This window comes from Mesoplodon mirus (assembly GCF_964341445.2).
Source record: "Mesoplodon mirus genome assembly, chromosome: 20".
NCBI classification, from domain to species: domain Eukaryota; kingdom Metazoa; phylum Chordata; class Mammalia; order Artiodactyla; family Ziphiidae; genus Mesoplodon; species Mesoplodon mirus.
The window spans coordinates 17,665,544-17,686,766 of record NC_138996.1 but is presented as its reverse complement, the minus strand read 5'-3'; the positions used below and the strand labels follow the sequence as shown (position 1 = coordinate 17,686,766).

The window sequence follows — 21,223 nt, the reverse complement described above, 5'->3', positions numbered from 1 at the left end:
CCCACGTACCGCAAAAAAAAAAAAAAAAAAAAAAAGAGTCATTTGGGAATGCCCTGGCGGTCCAGTGGTTAGAACTTGGTGCTCTCACTGCCGTGGGCCCGGGTTCAATCCCGGGATGGGGAACTAAGAGCCCACAAGCCATGTGGCATGGCCAAAAAAAAAAAACCATGAAAAATTTTTTTGGCAGAAAAAAAGAAAGAAAAAAAATCAGATTTCAGTTGCCAGGTGCAGTATTGGACATCCAAAAAGGCTGTCAGGCAGGAGAAGTATTTTTTAAGACATACAAAAGCTGAAGGAATTCATCGCCAGCAGACTTGCACTACAAGTAAATCTTTAAGGCAGAAGAATAATTATACCAGAGTGAAATATGAATCTAAACAAAGACATGAGGAGCCCTGGAAATAGTCTATATTTAAATGACTAAATACATAAAAGTCTTAAAGATTTTTATTATTTATATCCCTTTAAATAATCTACTGTTTAAACAAAAGCAGTAATGTTCTATGTGATTTTTGTTTCTCATTAAAATTTTTTTTGTCTCTCTTCCCCCCATTCCCCCCCCAGCACCACACAGCACTGCACCACATGTGGGGTCTTAGTTCCCCAACCAGGGATCAAACCTGTGCCCCATGCATTGGAAGCGCGGAGTCTTAACCACTGGACCACCAGGGAAGTCCCTGTGATTTTTAATATGTGCAAAAGCATCATGTATGACAATAGCACAGAGTTTGGGCAGGGATAAACAGAAATATTACAAGGTTCTTGTACAGTATGTGGCATGGTATAATATTACTTGAAGATAGACTGTGTTAAGTTAAAGGTATACCACAAATCCTAAAGCTACCACTTAGAGTAACAAAACAGTAAGCTAATGAGCCACTAAATAGATAAATGGAATACAAAATATTTAATTAATCCAGAAGAATTAAGAAAAAAAGAATGTATGGGACAAATAGAAAACAAAGAGCAAGACGATAGACTTAAACCTAACTGTACTGATAATCACATTAATTGTAAATAGTCTGAATACCCCCAGTTAAAGACAGAGTGTTAAATTGGATTTATTTTTTTATTTTGGCTGCCCCGGGTCTTAGTTGCGGCGTGCGAACTCTTAGTTGTGGCATGCATGTGGAATCTTGTTCCCTGACCAGGGATTGAACCCGGGCCCCCTGCATTGGGAGCGTGGAGTCTTACCCACTGGACCACCAGGGAAGTCCCTAAATTGGATTTAAAGAATAGCACCCAACTGTATGTTGCCTTAAAAAAACAGTGGTAATGGATAAACACCTCCAAAAAAAAACTACAGCTAATATGAAATATTGGTTGTCTTAGCTAATACAATGATGAAACATGTAAGAAAAGTCACAAAGCTTAGGAAGGAAGAAAAGAGCTTTGTATTCACAGACAACATGATTTTGTAATTTAAAAAAATCCAAAGTAATTTCTAAGTATAAGAATTAAGTGTCTTGGGCTTCCCTGGTGGTGCAGTGGTTGAGAATCTGCCTGCCAATGCAGGGGACACGGGTTTGTGCCATGCTGCAGAGCGGCTAGGCCCGTGAGCCATGGCCACTGAGCCTGCACGTCCGGAGCCTGTGCTCCGCAACGGGAGAGGCCATGGCAGTGAGAGGCCCGTGTACCGCAAAAAAAAAAAAAGTGGCTTTAATATGGCTACTGGATACAAGCACGATACTAAAAATCACTTTTATTTTTATTTATTATCAGTAAACAATTAGAAATTAAAACAGAATGGTATCATGTTTTACAACAGCATTTTAACATCAAATAGGAGAGATAGGCACAGAAACATGGCTGATGCAGTGAATCCCGGGAAACAGCAGAGAACATGTTAATCTCAGGAAGGGGTGGCGGGCCTGGGGAGGGATCCCAGAGGAGACGTTCTGGAAGCTGAGTCTTAAAAGCCCCCTGCGAGGAGAAAGAGTGGGGCTTGGGGGAGGAGCTGTGGGCTACGTGCCCTGAGTCTGGGGTGAGACTGGACAAGCGCACAGAACTGAGCTAGATAGAGTTTGGGCACAGAGGAGTTTGGGCACAAAGGTTTTGAGAACTTTTCCATGTTGCTGTTGACTTGGTCTAGGGACCACCTGCTCTGCCAACCCCGCCTGCCTCGTTCCTCCCAGGTGCTCCCCACCTGGGGTCAAGGTACCAGGTGTCTAAGCCAGAAACGTGCGAGTCACTCTTGACCCCTCCCTTGTTCTCACCTCCATCCAGTTAATGATCAGGGCCTGCCCTATCTTCCTCCTAAACCCTCCCCAGGTTCACTGTCTGCTCTCCATCCCTGCGGCCACTCCCCTCCTCCAGACAACCCTCTTCACTCCTGAATCCAGTGGCTGGCAGTGACTGGGTCTCACCACCTCCAAACTCTCACATTAGAGAAATCCTTCTAAAGCACATCTGACCACATTCCCCCTCTGATTGAAAACCTTTTTCATCCATCCATTTAACAAATACTGAGCAAGAGTTTGTTACATGTCGAATTCAGTGGACACAGTGAAGAGTAAAACATAGAATTTAAAGCCGATTGGGGTGGCAGACATCAATCCAGTGATCCTCCACCACCAAAACAATATATAATTACAAACTGGGATGTGTGTCATAGGAGGGCCTGACCTAGTGAGGGAGGTCCTAGAATGCTCCCCAAGGTATCCATCTGAAGTTTGAATAGCAGTCATCCAGATCGAAGAGTCAAGGATGGGGAAATAGCTGATGCAAAAGCCTTAGAGGTGCTTCTCTAAGCCTCAGTTTCCTCATCTGTATAATGGGGGTATTTAGAGTTGTGAGGATTAACTGAGTTACTATGTATAAAGTCCTTAGAACAGGTCCTAGGACGTAATAAATTTTCAATAAGTGTTAACTATAATTATAATAATAACTACTAATTTTTTTTAAAGTAGAGCTGTTGGAAGCCTATCAGCAAAGGAGTTAAATGAGAAAGCATTTTTTAAAGGTCATTCTGGCTTCAGGGAGCATGGATTGGAACAAAGAAAGAACAGATTTGGGGGATTTAATGAGGATTCTTTTGCAGGGGTCCATTGAGAGCCATGGGACATTTAAACTTAAGGAGGCAGAGGGGACTTGGAGAGATTTTGTGATTTAGGCAGAAGAAACTACTAACCTTGATGTTTGATTGGCGGTGGGATGCCATAAGAGGTGGCAAGGGGCCTCCCAAAATTGTGGCCCTGGCAGCAGGGGGTGGTGGTGATGTTCTTCACGCAGGTCAGGGGAGCCTGGAGGAGGACCAGGTCAGGGAAGTGCTGAGCCCAGTTCTGGACATGTTCAGATTCAGGTACCATGGGGCATCCAGGATGAGGGGCTGCAGAAGCAGCTAACTAGGTCTGGAGTTCAGAGGAGAAATTGTGGCTGCAGACGTAAGATTGAAATTGTTGGCAAATACATGAAAATTGGACCACAATCAACCCTTCTGGAACAGGTGGGAGGAAGGCAATAGCTACATGATTTTTAAGGTTTTATCCTGGTTCCAACATGTGTAGGATTCCAAGTGTTGAGGTTGGTAGGACCCCAGAGACAAAAACCCCACAAAAATAAATAAATAAATAAATAAATTAAATGAAATATGGTTAGATGGCAACTTTTTTTTTTTTTTTTTTTTTTTTTGCGGTACGCAGGCCTCTCACTGCTGTGGCCTCTCCCGTTGCGGAGCACAGGCTCCGGACATGCAGGCTCAGCGGCCATGGCTCACGGGCCCAGCCGCTCTGCGGCATGTGGGATCTTCCCGGACTGGGGCACGAACCCGTGTCCCCTGCATCGGCAGCTGGACTCCCAACCACTGCGCCACCAGGGAAACCCTAGATGGCAAGATTTATACCCCAAATAGTATAATCCGATGTTGAGAGAAATTAAGGAAGACTTAAAGGAGGTATATGCCATCTCCATGGACTGGAAGACTCCACGTGAAAACATCTATTCTCCCCAAAGTGATAGACACTACAATCCTGGTCAAAAGCCCAGCAGGCTTTTGTTTTTTTCTTATTCTATGTGTGTGACTATAACAAGCTGATTCTAAAAAGAAAAAAAATTTACTGTGGTAAAATATACAGAATTTACCATTTTAACCATTTTAAAGTGTATAATTCAGTGGCATTAAGTACATTCACAATGGTGTGCAACCATCACCACCAGCAATTTCCAGAACGTTTTCATCATCCCAAACATACTACACATTAAATAGTAACTTCCCCTTCCCTCCTTCCCCAGCCCCTGGTAATCTCTATTCTACTTTCTGTATCTGTGAATTTGCCTATTCTAGGTACCTCATATAAGTGGAATTAAACATTATTTGTCTTTTTGTGCCTGGTTTGTTGCACTTAGCATGTCTTTGAGGGTCATCCATGTTGTAGCATATATCAGAATCTATCCTTTTTATGGTTGAATAATATTCCATTGTATGTATATACCATATTTTCTTTTTTTTTTTTTTGCTGTACGCGGGCCTCTCACTGTTGCGGCCTCTCCCGTTGCGGAGCACAGGCTCCGGACGCGCAGGCTCAGCGGCCATGGCTCACGGGCCCAGCCGCTCCACGGCATGTGGGATCCTCCTGGACCCGGGCACGAACCCATGTGCCCTGCATCGGCAGGCGGACTCTCAACCACTGCGCCACCAGGGAAGCCCTGGGGGCTACTCTTCGTTGCGGTGCGCGGGCTTCTCACTGCAGTGGCCTCTCGTTGCAGAGCACGGGCTCCAGGCACGTGGGCTTCAGTAGTTGTGGCATGTGGGCTCAGTAGTTGTGGCTCGTGGGCTCCAGAGCGCAGGCCCAGCAGCCGTGGCGCACGGGCTCAGCTGCTCCACAGCATGTGGGATACTCCCAGGCCAGGGCTCAAACCCGTGTCCCCTGCATTGGCAGGCGGACTCTCAACCACTGCGCCACCAGGGAAGCCCTGGGGGCTACTCTTCGTTGCGGTGCGCGGGCTTCTCACTGCAGTGGCCTCTCGTTGCAGAGCACGGGCTCCAGGCACGTGGGCTTCAGTAGTTGTGGCATGTGGGCTCAGTAGTTGTGGCTCGTGGGCTCCAGAGCGCAGGCCCAGCAGCCGTGGTGCACGGGCTCAGCCGCTCCACAGCATGTGGGATACTCCCAGGCCAGGGCTCAAACCCGTGTCCCCTGCATTGGCAGGTGGGTTCTCAACCACTGCACCACCAGGGAAGCCCCCCTCCATTTATTCTTGAGTCAGTTTGATAAGGTCAAAATACCCTAGTAATTTGCTCAGTACTTCTTTTTTGCTCAGTTTTCAAATTTATTGGCAGATATTATTCATAGTACCCTCTAGACTTTTTAATCACTTCTCTTTTATTCTGCAAATTCATGCTTTTGTTTGTGCCCCTGAATGTTTTCCTTCATTTTATTAATCTTTTAAAGTACCAACTTTGGTTCTGTTGATATTTTCTTTTGAATCTTTTCTTTTGATATTTGCTCTTAACCTTTTAACTTTTATGGAATAGTAAACACTTAGCTCAATTAATTTTCAGCTTTTCCTCTGTTACAATACAAGCATTTAGTTATAAATTTCCCTGTAAAGCCTGGTTTGGTTGCACTGCACAAGTTTTGTTTCTGTAAACAGCTTCATTGAGGTATATTTTACATATGAAATATTCCCATTTCAAGGGTAAAGATTTTTGGTAAATTTACCAAAAGGTGCAATCATGACCATAAACCAGTTTTATAACATTTTCATCATTCTAACAAAACCCCTCATGCCCATTTACAGTTAATTCCCATTCCCACTGGCCAGGCAACAACATACATTACTTACTTAATTAATTAATTCAGCTAGCTGCACCAGGTCTTTAGTTGCCGCATGCAGGATCTTTCATTGTGCCATTGGAGATCTAGTTCCTTGACCAGGGATCGGACCTGGGCCCCCTACGTTGGGAGCGCAGAGTCTAAACCACTGGACCACCAGGGAAGTCCCAGGGCTAATCTCCTTCTTTCTCCATAAATTTGCCTTTTCTGGGCATCTCATAGAAATGGAATATGTGTAGTTTGTCATGTCTGGCTTCTTTCATTAGCATGTTTTGAAGTTCATGTTGTATTATGTTTCATTTCACTCCTTTTTATTAATACTGGTTTACTATTGTGTAACATTTTTGTCTATCCATTGAACAGTTGACAGACATTTAGAATGTTTCCAGCTTTCAGCTATTATAATTAATGTTGCTGTGAACATTTGCATGCACGTCTTTGTGTGAACATTTTTTTTTTGTTTTTTTTTTTGGTACGCGGGCCTGTCACTGTTGTGGCCTCTCCCGTTGCGGAGCACAGGCTCTGGACGTGCAGGCTCAGCAGCCGTGGCTCACGGGCCCGGCCGCTCCGCGGCATGTGGGATCTTCCCCGACAGGGGCACGAACCCGTGTCCCCTGCATCGGCAGGTGGACTCTCAACCACTGCGCCACCAGGGAAGCCCTGAACGTGTATTTTAACCATCTACGCGAGTAACTGTGAACGAGTGGAATTGCTGGGTCATAGTTACTTTACGTTTAAGAAGCTGTCAAGTTTCCCAAAGTGGCTGCACCATTTTACATTTATCAATAGCAATGTGGGAGGGTTCCAACTTTTCCACATTCTCACCAATATTTGTTATTTGTTCATAAATAAGAAAGGCTTATTTATTATACCCTTTCTAATGGGTGTGAAGTGATATCTCAATTGTTTTTAGTTTACATTTCCCCAATGACTAATGATGTTGATCTTTTCATGTATTTATTAGCTGTTTGCATATCTTCCTTGGTGAAATGTCTTTTCACATCTTCTGCCCATGTTCTGATTGTCCTGAGTGGTAAGAATTCTTTTAAAATCTGGATACAAGTCTTTTATCAGATGTGTGATGCAAATATTTTCTTTCAGTGTATGTCTTTTCATTTAATTCTGTCCTTTGAAGCACAAAAGTTTTGAATTCTTTCGCGGTCCAGTTTATCAACTTAAAATTTTTGTGTACCATTCTTTTGGTGTTATTTAAGAAATCTCTGCTTAACCCATGTTGTCAAAGGGGTTCTGTATTTCCCTGTTAAAGTTTGATCCATTTTTAGTGAATTTTTGTGTATGTTGGGAGGTAAGCATCTAAGTTCATCCTTTTGCATTTGCATATAACAATTTTCCTAACACCATTTGTTGAAAAATCCTTCCCTTAATGAATTGCCTAGCTATTTTTGTTGAAAATTATTTGACTATAAATGTAAGGATTTATTTCTGGACTTTCAATTCTGTTCATTGATCTCTATGTCCATCCTTACATTTTGGCTGCGTTGGGTCTTTGTTGCTGCGTGCAAGCTTTCTCTAGTTGGGGTGAGCGGGGGCTACTCTTCGTTGTAGTGCGCGGGCTTGTCATTGGGGTGGCTTCTCTTGTTGAGGAGCACAGGCTCTAGGTGTGTGGGCTTCAGCAGTTGTGGCTCCTGGGCTCTAGAGCGCAGGCTCAGGTTACTCCATGGCATGTGGGATCTTCCCGGACCAGGGATCGAACCCGTGTCCTGTGCATTGGCAGGTGGATTCTTAACCACTGTGCCACCAGGGAAGTCCTGTACTACACTGTCTTGAAAACTGTAATTTTATAGTTAAATTTTGACATAGGGAAGTGAACGTGCTCTTTGTTCCTGTTTTTCAAAATTGTTTTGGCTATTCTATTTTATCCACATAATTTTATATGTATTTTCATAACCAGTTTTTCTAAATTCTGTTTTACGGAAGTTTAAATTTCCTTTACTTCCTCTTTGACCCTTATTTTTGAAGTTTCAAAATATATAGGTATTTCTATAAATAATATTTTTGCTATTAACCTCTAAATTGCACCATAGAGAATGTCAGTTTTTTTGGGTTTTTTTTTGCGGTACGCGGGCCTCTCACTGTTGTGGCCTCTCCCGCTGCGGAGCACAGGCTCTGGACGCGCAGGCTCAGTGGCCATGGCTCACGGGCCCAGCTGCTCCGCGGCACGTGGGATCTTCCCGGACCGGGGCACAAACCCGTGTCCCCTGCATCGGCAGGCGGACTCTCAACCACTGCGCCACCAGGGAAGCCCGAGAATGTCAGTTTTTTGAAAGTTTTTGAGACTTGCTTTATGGCCTAATAATTGCCAATTGTTATAAATGTTCCATGTGAACTTGACAAGAATGTGTATTCTGTTAGGATACAGAGATGTATATATGTTTATTATATCAATCTTATTCAAATGTGTTGTTCAAATCTTCGTTTTTGTATTTTACTTTATAATAACAGAGAAGAGAGCTGAAATCTGCCACTGTAATGAAAACTTGTCAAGCTTTCTCTGCATTGGTAAGGCATTTTGTTTTTAACATATTTGAGGCTATTTTGGTATATGCATTCAGGTTTAGAATTATGAGATAACTATTTGTATTGATTCTATGCTCTTAAATTTTATCTCAGTCTATTTTAGTATTTATATAGCTACTCCAGTTTTCCTTTTAATATCTTTTCTTGGTCTATCCCATCTTCTAATTTCACCCTATCCAAGTCACTTTGCATCTGGTGTGTGTCTTGTAATCAGGTATATAGCTGGATTTTCTAAAAAAACAACTCTTACCCTTTGTTTTTAAGTAGAGAATACAGTTCATTTACTCTGATTATGATTTTGAGATGTTTATACCTATTTTTACCATCTTGTTTTTTTATAGAAAGACACAAGAGTTTAGTTTTCCTCTGTGTCTCCCATCTCCGCCCTGCAGCCTCGGCAGGTTCCCTTCCACCATCTGGAATTCATGCTGTACCTTTAAAGAGCACTGCTGCTTGTACTGAACTCTATGTGGACATTAATTTACTCTCATGTCTAGATCAAAAGGTAAAGATAAGAGAACATTTTGGTGTTTAAAAGATTCTACCCAGCCATATGATATCCTGCAGTTTTCAGCATATCATCCATAGTTCAACATGTGAATAATACAAATTACCTAATGAAATGATGTTTAGAAATAGGAATGTCTTTCATGGCCTAAGAGTCATCAGGTAGTCTTAAATTTTTTTTCTTCTGAAAGTAAGTCCTAAACAAAGAACACTCCATTGAAAGTACCTCAACACAACTATTTATTACAGGTCAAGAGACCTCATATGAAGTTACAAGAGTAAAACTTTCATTTAAAGTGTACCACAGTAAATCAACATGTTTTTGTTTAAAATGGAAGGTTTATTTGCTCAGTACACCAAGTAGAATGCAAGCACTGTCATGACAAATATACAGAAATATGCAGATCAACATAAACTAGTAATTTAGTTTAAAGGAAGGGAAATCTCTTTAAATGTTATGACAACGTACTCCCAAGAATCTGTTTTTCAGTTAATTATACATTTCAATAAAATACACGGTAATGAATTAAGTGGAAGTTAGTTAGCTTGTGAATTTTTTTAAAAATAAAAATCCAACCCTATTAATCCATGCCAGTTAAACACTCTAACTAAAATTTCCAAGTAAGTGCAAAAGGAGATGGAGTTAGTTACCTTTTTTGAACAGTCCCAAGGAAAATGGTTACTACAAACACAGCAGGCAAACTGTTAAGACCGACCGATCTAGAACATAGTGTAGAACTAATTTCAGCCTCAAGTTGTGCTAAATGCTCATCATTAGTATGGCACAGTTTGGTCCATGATATGGTTTAATGCCAAGACAGATCCCAGTTTGTTACAGAAACACATAGATTACTGTTGCTTTTTTTTGTTTTGTTTCTAAATATATATATTTTAAAAAGCCAGGTATACGTCCACGTACAAAGGCAGGTTTCCCAAGAGGAATTTACAGAAAGTAGTCTGGGGTGCGCCGGGTCACATGAGGCTCTCCACGACGAGGTGCTGGGTCAAACTGAAGGCTATAAATGGCAAAAAAGAAAGCAAATGGTTAAAGGATTTGACCCTGCAGGCAAACGAATCAATAAAGAACAAGACACCGAGGTAGAAAGAGCAGTCCTTGTCTCCCACCTTTTCTGTGTTGTTTATGACTGGAATGACCCTGCGTAGGTCACTGCAGGTGTTCATGTCTGGCATAAACGGTTTGTAGTATCACTATCAGTTGAATAGAAGTAAAGAGAGCAGACATGCTTGTTTTAGATTTTAGAGGAAAAGCATTCAGTCTTTCACTATTAAGAATGATGTAATTAGCTGTGGGGTTTCTGTAGATGACATTTATCAGGATGAGAAAGTTCCCCTCTTTGACTAGCTGAGTACAGCTGGCCCTTGAACCACACGGGGTTGGGGTCCCGACCCTCTGCAGTTAGAAATCCGAGTATAACTTGGAGCCAAGCCCTCTGTATACGCGGTTCCTCCCTGCCTGTGGTTCCAAAGCCCCTGTACTGCTGTAGTGTGTAGAGAACTAAAAAAAATCCACATACAAGTGGACTCACACAGTTCAAACCCATGTTGTTCAAGGGTCAACTGTACTTTTATTGTGAAAGGGTGCTGGCTTTTGACAAATACTTTTTCTGGCCTTAATGAGATCATGTGGTTTTTGTCCTTTATTAATATGGTTTATTACAAGAACTGATTTTCATATTTTGAACCAACTTCGCATTCCTAGGCTAAATCCCACTTGGTCCGTGTATAATTCTTTTTATATACCTCTGGATTTGGTTAATATTTTGTTGCAGATTTTTGCGTCTATACACATAAAGAGTATTGGTCTGTAGTTTTCTTAAAATGTCTTTGATTTTGGTATTAGGGTAATATAATCTTTAAAGAATTGGTTGGGAAGTAATCCCTCCTCTTCTGTTTTTTGTAGGTCTTTGTGAAGGACTGGTGTTAACTGCTTTTTAAACATTTGGTCAATTCACCAGTGAAGCCAACTGGGCCTGGGCTTTTCTTTGTAGGAAGTCTTAAAATTATTCATTTAATTTCTTCATTTGTTACAGGTTTATTCAGATTTTCTATTTCTAACTGAGTCAGTTTTGGTAGTTTTTCTTTTTGTCTTTCTACGAATTTGTCCAGTTTATCCAGGTTACCTAATTTGTTGCCATATAGTTATTGTATTCCCTTACAATTCTTCTTTCAGTACGGCTTGTGGGGATTTTGGTAATGTGAGTCTTCACTTTTTTTTTCTTGGCCAGTCTAGTTAAGGCTTTTCAATTTTGTCAGAGAGAAACAGCTTTTGTTTCCGTTGGTTTTCTCTACTATTTCATTTTATTTCCACTGCTAATTTTCTTTCCTTCCATATGCTTGCACTGAGTTAAGTTTGCTTTTATTTTTCTAGATCCTTAAGGTGTACAGTTAGGTTATGGAGGCTGGAAGTTGGAGATCAGGTTGCCAGCATGGGTGAGTTCTGGTGAGAGCCCTCTTCTGGGTTACAGATTGTCAACTTCTAATTCTGTCTGACTTTCAATACAGGCATTTACAGCTATAAATTTCCCTGCAAACACTGCTTTCACTGTATCCCACAGGTTTTGGTACACTGTGTTTTCATTTTCACTCATTTCAAAGTATCTTCTCATTTCCCTGGTGATTTCTTCTTTGACTGCCCCCCACCAAAGGTTATTTAGGAGTGTCTTAATTTGTACCTATTTATATATTTTCCAGTTTTTCTTTTGTTATTGATTTCTGATTTCATCCCACAGTGTTTGGAGAACATACTTTGTATGACTCCAATCTTCTTAAATTTTCTAAGGCTTAGGGTTTATAGCCAAGCACATGGTCAGTGTTGAAGAATGTTCCATGTGCGTTTGAGAAGACTCTGTTCTGCATTGCCTAGTGGAGTGTTCTGCAGATGTTAGGTAAAGTTGTAGTGTTTTTCAAGTCTTCTATTTCCTTGCTGATCTTCTGTCTAGTTCTGTTATTGCAGGTGGCATAATAAAGTCTCCAACTATTTTTGTCTGTTTCTTCCTTCAATTCTGTTCATTTCTGCTCCATATATTCTAGGGCTCCACTGTTAAGTGCATATGTTTATATTTTCCTAATAGTCTGACTCTTTATCATTGTGAAGTGTTCTTCTTTATTTCTAGTAACAGTTTTTGGGTTGAAATCTGTTTGGTCTGGTATTAGTATATCCAGTCCAGCACTTTTATGGTTACTATTTGCATGATGTTTCTTTTCTCACCATTTTATTTTTAACCTACTTGTGTTTTTGAATCTAAATTATGTTTCCTGTAGACATTATAAAGCTAGATATTTAAAAACAAAAACACCAACTTGATAATTTCTGCCCTTTGATTGCATTGTGTTGATGACTCATTCAGTGTTATTGATATGACTGGATTTATACCTGCCATTTTCTTTTCTTTTTTAAAATATGCCTTTCTTTGTTTATTGGTTCCTGCTTTAACTGCTTTCTTTTTAGTAAAATATTATTTTCTAACATAGTATTTCAATTCCTTTAATAACTTTACCATTATTTTTCTTTTTTAGTGGTTGCTCTGGAACTCAGAATACACAACTTATGAAATTCGACTTCAGATTTATAAATTCTAGTGATTTAAGAGGTATTTACTCCTAGATAGCATATAGCTCCTTTCCATTTCCATTCCCCATTTTTGGTATTGATGTTATACACAGTATATGGTACAAACCCCCAAAATTATTATATACACGTTTTAATATAATTACTATAATATATAATTACTATTTTATATACCCTTATGACCCTAAAGAAGCTGAGAGAGAAGGAGAGTGAGCGTATATTTATAGATTTTGTTAAATAACCTTCTCATTTTTATTTTCTTCATATTCTTCCTTTAATTCAAATTACCATCTGGTGTCACTTCCTTGCTTTAGTACAGCTTTGTTCCCACCCACCTCCTCTGTGCTGTTACTATCAAATCTACGACTGCATTTCTATATATTGTTTCTTTTAAGTTCAATTATACAACAAATATATCCTTACTGTGTTATGCAACGGGTTTTTAAATCAGTTAAGAAGGTGCAATTCTACCATCTTCTATTATTACTACCTTGTGTGTGCAGTTGACTTACTCTCTGGTATCATTTGCTTTCAGCCTGAAGTGCTCCCTCTAGTATATCTTGTATGGCAGGTCTGCCAGCATTGAATTCCCTCAGTTTTTGTTTATCTGGGGATGCCCTTCTTTTGTGTTCATTCTGAAGTTGTGCTGGATAGGACCTTGGTTTTTTATTTTCAGCACTTTGAGTATGTTTCATTGCCTTTCTGAGGAAATGTCAGCTGATTATTCAATTGAGGTTCCCTTTTGTAAGTCATTTTTCTCTTACTGCCTTCAAGATTATTTCTTCTAGACTCTCACCATTTTGACCATGATGTGTCTGACTGCTCTTGTGTGGGTACAGCCTAATACACGTGCACAGCCGTCTTGTCTCCCAGAGTTGACTGTGATGATCTCAGGAAAGCTCTTCTTCAGTATCTCTTTCCCTGGTTTTACCTGTTAAAGTTCTCCTTGCTCTCCTCTTTTGCTTGTTGCTACTAGTATCATGGGAGCTGAGAGCCTTCTTCATTAGTCTCCACCATAATACCCACTGTCTTCAACAAAATACTTAGGCTTGCAATTCTCGACCCTCTGTTCTAAATAAGGTCAGCCCCCTCAGGCAGAGGTGAGGAACTTTTTGTTCTTCATCTCTCTCTGAACAGAACTTCTGTGCCACTGTTCCGGAGTTGCAGGCAGGTATGATGGCCCACTTCTTAGTGACATCCCCTGTTCTAGAGTAGGCACTGAGGCAAGAACTGGGGATACAGCATTCTCTGCCTGCCACACGTGACTGGAACAGAGCCTCCACCCTAGGAGCCAGGGAGGGGAAGGGAGTCTCAGCCTGACCGACCACACCCACTGGGAGCAGAGCTTCTGTAACCCCGGACTGGGAACTGGGGGAGGGGAGAAGCCCCATCTTCTTGACCACACCCACCCAGGACAGAACGGCTGCAGTGTAGCTTCTGTACAGGGGATCTGGAAACAGGCGGGAACACTTGTGACTCAAATTCCACAGACTCTGGTGTTATACTGAAAGTTAGCAGATCCAGAATAAGTGTTTCTGTATTTGCTGTATACATTTAGGACAAATTCCAAACACTTGAAACAATTGTTTAAGATAACGTTTTCCGGTCCAGTGTTTGTTCCTACTGGGGAGAGGGTTTGCCATGTTCCTTACTCTGCTATTCCAGAAGCAAAACTCCTCTACCTCTAACTTTAATAATCCACATTGCAGTTTTCCTTCTGAAAGTGATTACACACAATTAAAATTTAAAGTTACTTACAAGGAATACTTCAAAGTGTCATCTAATTCCATGATAGCAGCCTGGTTCCCACAACGATAGCAGTAATTCGGCGCACTGAAAATGGTAACCACATTCCGATCGTGACACCAATTGTATCCCTGCAGCATTAAAAAAAAAAAAATCAGTATTTCACCATAAAATCATAATGTTGACATAGCTAAGTTTAGAAAACTAAACTCAAAAGTTACACGAGTATTCTCTGTGGAAATGCAGTCTTCTGTGTTACCTTATGTGGTATCCATCTTTAATATGTACATCTGCACTGAGATTCAGCTATGGAGCTCAGTAACTGTTTTTCTGCTTAATCTATGCTTGAGATCGTGGCTAGGATGTGTATTCAGATTTCTCCCACAATGACGGAAGATGTCTCAATTCTTCCTCATAAATTATGTCAAGTTTTGCTTTATGTACTTTGACTCTATTACTAGGTAAATAAAAATTTAGAATTATTCTCTCCTATATAACTGGGCCACTTTTCATCAGCAAATACCTCTTTTTATTTCTAAATATACTACTGTCTTACAGCCTTTTCTGATTCATATTATTAACTATATTTTGGATAATTATCTAATTGGTATACTAATACACCATTTTCCATCCCTCTATTTCTAGTCTGTGGTATCATCATGTTTTAGATTAAATCCCAAATAATGGGTGAATTTTTTGATTATTTATCCAATTTGAGATTCTCAGTATTTTAGGGAAGTAAAAATTTTTATCCATTCACATTCGTTATGATTATAATGAGGTTTATCTTTACTGTACAAATCTATGTTCTTTATTACCATGCTGTTTACCCCTTCTGCCTCTGTTGGGTTAGTGAAGTTTTCTCTAACATCTTGAAGCCACTCCCTACTGGTTTGGAAGGATTATATTCTATTTATATTCCCTTAATGTTTAAAGAATAGTAACATCATGGTAGAGAAATGTGGCAGGCACCACCTTAACTAAGTGATCCAAATTAGTTAATAGCACCAGCACTGGGAAAGATCCCATGACCTGAAACGATGTGCCAAGAAGGACACATCATCATACTGTGATATGCCCGCCAAAAGTGCATAACCCGAATCATAAGGAAACATCAGCCAAACCGTATAAATGAAGGCCATTTCTACAAAATAAAATTGCTTGTAGTCTTCAAAAATGTCAAGATTATGTAAAACAAAGGAAATCTGAGGAATTTCCACGTCCAAGGGGACTGAATACAGCGTGATCCTGGATGAGATTATAGGTGCACACACACATTATTAAATTTTGCTGTAAAAAAATTTTGCTATAAAGGACATTGGTGAGATAATATAAATTTGACTAAAGCGTTTATAGACTTAAAATTTTTTTATTATTATTTTACTTTTTTGGCCGTGCTGCGAGGCTTGTGGGATCTTAGTTCCCTGACCACAGATTAAACTTGTGCCCCCTGCAGTGGAAGTACAGAGTCTTAACCACTGGACCGCCAGGGAATTCCCTGAATAAAGCACTTAGATAATGGTACTATATCAATGAAAATTTCCTGACCTTGATAACTGTACTGTGGTTATTTAGGAGAAAGTCCTTATTTTTACAAAACACACATGGAAATTTGGATGTAAAGGAGGATCTCACCTGCAACTGACATTCCAACAGCTAAAAAAAAAAGTAATGTGTGAGGGGAAAGGGGAATAGGAAGGGAGAGAGAATGATAAAGCAAATATTAAAATATTTATATTTTAGGACTCTGAGTGTAAGACAGAAAGGAATTTTTTGTTACTTTTTTTTGCAATTTTTCTTGAAGTCTAAATTAATTACAAAAGAGATATAATTTCGCTCTGGCCAACTAGTACTTTCCCTACTTGCTAAAATCAGCCAAGTTTTTTCTCCTTTCATTTAGCTAATGGGGAGGAATGTTTCTGACATTCTAAGTCATGAAGCTTTATTAGAGAGACATTTATTTGAAACAGAGATAGTCATCCTATAAGAAAAGGACATACCTCCATTACAAGTTGGTGAGCACGAGAAACCAGTGTGAGACCATTGGCATGGTTAAATGTTTCAGAAATATCTTGTCCAAATGTGTAGCCAGCGCCGCGTGGTGAAATACCCCACCCACCACGATCATCTGGATCTGACCATAACAGATCACACATTGGGCCCTGGCAAAGAAAATGAAGTATGTGATGTAAGTTATGAGTACTCATATTTAACTAATCTAGGGTTACCACAATGTGGTTATATTTTTCTTTTTCATTAAAACTAAGTTTACCTCATGTGGAACTTCTTGTAAACGATCCAGGGCTCTTATATGATCCAGTGTATCTATGGATGGGGAGAGGCCACCATGGAGGCAGAATATCTGTTTATGAATTTAAAAAGAAAATGAATGTTTTATTAAATGTTAAAAGTTAATGGAGAGTAAATAATGGTTACCAATGTCAATCCTAGTAGCTTTTCTTTTCAAAATAGCATTTAATAATATTCACAGTGGAAAATGTATAATACACAATGGAAAAAAACGAAAAATGCATGATCAGAGAGAGCTGTTAACATTTAAATATACTTCTTTTTTCTTTATAATCCTAGGTATTTTATATAGTATATTTCCACTTTTTCTAGAATGCGATTTCCGTGCTTGTGACCCACCATTAACTTTTCTGTTGGTTACTGCTGACATATAAAAATTTTAAATTTTTCTTACAGCAAAGACCCTACTGATTCCTGTTATGGGTTGTAATAGTTTTTCAGTTTTCTCAGAGTTTTGTGAGTACATAATCATGTTTGCAAAAATATTCTTGTTATTTTGTTCTCAATGTTTATATCTTTTAATTATTTTTATTGCTCAGTGCACTGGCTAGGACTTCCAAAAACAAAATTAAATAATAAGATTTTCTTTGGGGGAGGAGGGGAGGGGAGAGATATTACTCCCAGGTCCATTCTCCAGGGATTCTAAGACAGAGATAATAAAGTTTTAGAGGGCATTTTTCTCCTGATTTTGAGAAGGTTTCTGATGTTTTGCTGATAAGTACAGTCAGTGTAAGTTTATTCATCGAGTTAGTGTTATTTTACTCCTTAATTGAGGTTTTTTGTTTTTTTTTTTGCAGTACGCGGGCCTCTCACCGTTGTGGCCTCTCCCGTTGCGGAGCACAGGCTCCGGATGCGCAGGCTCAGCAGCCATGGCTCACGGGACCAGCCGCTCCGCGGCACGTGGGATCTTCCCAGACCGGGGTACGAACCCGTGTCCCCTGCATCGGCAGGCTGACTCTCAACCACTGCGCCACCAGGGAAGCCCCTCCCTCCTTAATTGAATTTTAAATAAAGATATAGGACTTTGTTCAAATGGTTTTGGTCTGATTTCATTCTTCTGTGCTTGCCATGTCTGGTTTGGCATTGGGGTTATACTAGCCCTACAGAGTGAGTTTTGAAGCTCTCCACCTCTTCCTAAGCTTTGAAACCCAGAAATGTTATGTTCCTTGAAGGTTTGGTAGAATTTGCCTGTAAAACTACCTATACCTGGTTACTCTCCAATTTCTTCTTAGTCTGATGGTCTACTTACATTGGTCTAATTTCTTCAAAACAATTTAATAATTAATAGTCTGCTATAATAAATTTCATCTGTGTTTTCAAGTTTATTGGAATAAAGCTGCAACTGTTTTTGTGATTCGTAAGTACCTCCATACTTAAGAGTAATGCCTTATTCCTCATTCCCAATGTTTTATGTGGCCTCCCTCTCTTTTTCTAGATCAGTTTTGACTATTAATTTCTTTAACAGACTTTTCAAAAACTGCTTTGGGCCATACTGATCAACTATGTATTTTTGGTATCTATTTCTGCTTTTATTTTTAATTAACTCAAGTTTATTTTACTGTTTCATTCTTTGAATTAAATGTAATTTATAAATAAATGCATTTCCTTGCATTTCATCCCTTACTTACATCTAAAAGTTTTGGTTTACACTATACTTCCACTTGGTCATTTAGAAATGACTTCTATTTTATGAGTGTTAGTAGAAGACTGTGAAAGTTCCCAAGGAGGTACATTTGTTCTACTACTCAGAATCAGAAACTGTCGCTTAACACATGGTGTATAAATAGATGGAAAGGGAAGAAGCAGGAAGATGGAGAGGATGAAAGGAAGAACTTGCTGGTCTCAACGTGTATAAAACTTACCCAGTTCCCTGTTCTGAAACTTTAAGTATAAGGGAAAGAGGCAGAAAAGGCCAAGGAGATGCAGAAAGAATGTCATGTCAATCTAGACCCTAAATTACTAATAGAGAATCTTTTCCTACTTTTATCTGTCCCCACATACATACCTGTCCATCTACTAAAGCGGTAAGTGGCAGATAGTCAAACAGATCTGTAAAGTATTTCCAAACATTGGCATTCCCATACTTTCTCAGACATTCATCATAAAAGCCATATACTTGGGTAATTTGTCGGCTTTCGTGGTTTCCTCTCAATATTGTAATACGTTCTGGATAACGCACCTGAATGAAAAGGAAAAGAAACCCATGGAAGTATTTTTACTAGTGTTATGCTAAGCACATTAACCTCTGACCCATTTCTTTAAATGGTCCTTCAGTCTGCTAGTACATTAAATGTAAATTCTTTTTCAGAATAAAAAACTTTCTCATTCATCACCAGGTCCTCTTGATTAACCTTTGAAATATTTTTTTATGGCCATCCTTCTTCATACTATGTATCCATACTCCCCTCACTGGAATCCTTATTAACTGGTAACTATTTTATTATAATAAAATCGTATCTGACTCTTTGTCTCTAATATCTTTTTCATACTCAAATTATCACTAGTCTTCTTAGTCTTTCCAGAACACTATGACTTTTTAATGCTCCACAGACACAGAAGAGATCTGGACCCAAGACAAACTCTCTACAGACTAACTTCTCCCTCCCTTTTATTTCCCACAGAAGAATGTATTTGCCGACAGAACACAAAAACAGGCCCTGCCAGGCTGGAGATGAAGATGGTGAGGTGTAGGAAGGGAATGAATAACTTTTTTTTTTATATATCTTTGTTATGCTTTAGTTCACTTCCTAGAACCTGTATATTGTACAGTATTATGTTGAAAACCAACTTTTTATGATGCACATGTATTGTTAAAAATTTTCATAAATAATTAAACATTTGACAATTTTGGGGAAAAAAGAAATTTTAGACATGTCAAAAAAAAAAAACAACAAAAAAAACAGGCCCTGCCAAAGGTGGGCAAGATTTCAAATGTATTTATATAGTTTCCTTTCCATAACAGAACATAGAGACATACTTTTTGGTTAGCAATGTGTCTGATAAGAAGTATAAAAAAGCATCAGATTCTGCAAACCAAGAAGCTGCAAATGCATACTTCATACGTATTCAACTAAGCATCCATTATATGTCCAGCACTAAGCACAGAGTTCAAATCTAGTACCAGGTCCACACAAATACATGAATTCTGCTGGTTAGGGACTAATTTCACTTAAGGAAGTATGAGAAACAGGGCAATAAAGCACTATGTAACATAACTAAGGGATGGGAGAATACATTTTATGATAATTTAGAGAAGGAGTAAAAGCTAAGGTGGTTGAAGGCTTCATGGAAGAAGTAGGACTTGAGCTGAGTCTTGGCAGAAGGGGTAAGAAATCAGAGACAGAGTAATCGTTTGGGGAAATCAGGTAAATATTTGGAGACAGCCAGAGCACTGAAAGACTCTGATCTGAGGCAAAGAGTTTATGCTACCAACTATGAGCAGCAAATTCAGGCTAGACAGTAGAGGACCAGCCGAGGAGTGTGAGCTCGATTCTGCAGGTAACACAGAATCATTGAAGAGTTGGGAACAGTGAAGTAACAAGATGAATGTTAAATGAGAGAGGTTTAGTCTGGCAGCATATGCAAGGTAGATCTGGAGGGGTCAGATCCTGGAGGCAGAAATATTAGCTACCACACTACTGCACTAATTAAAGTGTGAAGTGATGAAGATATACATTGTATGATAGTAAAAATAAGACAGGAATAACAGATTTTGCAAGGCAAGAATTTTTAAAAAACTTATTAGTTGACTATACATGAGGGATAAGTTGACTAAAAATGATTCCAAGACTTCAGCTATGGATTACCTACAACAATAATTTACCAGAAGTAGGCAGGAGAGGTTTAATGTATCATTTTCATGTCTCTCTCTCAAGAGATGTAAAATGAAGTGTTATTTTAAGGGGCTATAAAGTGAATGGATCATAAACTAGAACATGGGATATGCAATGCCACCACTCTTGCCTTTTGCCGATTAAAGCTTGAAAAAATAAACGTCATTAACCATACCTTTAATGCCACAAGAAGAGTCACAGTCTCCACAGAATAATAACCTCTGTCTACATAGTCACCCATGAATAGATAGTTTGTATCTGGTGACTTCCCACCGATTCTAAAGAGTTCCATAAGATCATGGAATTGACCATGCACATCTCCACAGACGGTAACAGGACAACGGACCTCTTGCACATTTGATTCTTTTGTTAAAATTTCCTTAGCCTGTTAAAAAAAAAAATGAAATCAACAATTTAAAAAAAAATTCTATCACATTTTTTTTTTTTTTTTTTTTTTTTTTTGCGGTACGCGGGCCTCTCACTGTTGTGGCCTCTCCTGTTGCGGAGCACAGGCTCCAGACGCACAGGCTCAGCGGCCATGGCTCACAGGCCCGGCTGCTCAGCGGCATGTGGGATCTTCCCGGACCAGGGCACGAACCCGTGTCCCCTGCATCGGCAGGCGGACTCTCAACCACTGCGCCACCAGGGAAGCCCCTATCACAAATTTGAAGGCATCATTTCCTGTCTATTAAAAGAAAATCTGGAGGAAAAAACCACCTGAATGTGTATTATAAAATCATAAAACTAAAACCACAACAAGATTCCACTTTACACCTACTAGGATGGCTAAATAAAAAAGAATTACAAGTGATTTTGAGGATGTGGAGAAATTGGAACTTTCACACAGTGTTGGTGAAAATCTAAAATGGTACAACTGCTGTGGAAAACAGTCTGACAGTTCCTCAAGGTGTTAAACATAGAATTACCAT

At 39.5% G+C, this 21,223-nt stretch overlaps 2 protein-coding genes across 5 annotated transcripts in view; one reads left to right on the top strand and one right to left on the bottom strand.

The window, feature by feature from the left end:
• UBXN8 (UBX domain protein 8) overlaps positions 1–17,494 on the top strand; it is a 50,200-nt gene extending 32,706 nt beyond the window's left edge. The window contains exons 10-12 of one of the 3 annotated variants that reach the window (XM_082608854.1): positions 8,235–8,291; positions 8,702–8,814; positions 17,259–17,494. The gene's annotated coding sequence lies outside the window, so the exon portion shown is untranslated. Of the gene's footprint in view, positions 1–8,234; positions 8,292–8,650; positions 8,815–17,258 lie in introns of all 3 variants that reach the window. The other 2 variants (XM_082608853.1, XM_082608855.1) reach the window with 2 other exon arrangements.
• The window catches only part of PPP2CB (protein phosphatase 2 catalytic subunit beta), a 33,269-nt gene continuing 21,083 nt past the window's right edge, over positions 9,038–21,223 (bottom strand). For both annotated transcript variants that reach the window (XM_082608840.1, XM_082608841.1), the window contains 6 exons: positions 20,470–20,679; positions 18,467–18,640; positions 16,424–16,513; positions 16,152–16,313; positions 14,164–14,282; positions 9,038–9,832 (listed from right to left, as the gene is read on the bottom strand). In XM_082608840.1, coding sequence (XP_082464966.1) covers positions 9,760–9,832; positions 14,164–14,282; positions 16,152–16,313; positions 16,424–16,513; positions 18,467–18,640; positions 20,470–20,679 — 828 coding nt within the window. In that variant the 3' untranslated portion in view covers positions 9,038–9,759. The remainder of the gene's footprint in view (positions 9,833–14,163; positions 14,283–16,151; positions 16,314–16,423; positions 16,514–18,466; positions 18,641–20,469; positions 20,680–21,223) is intronic.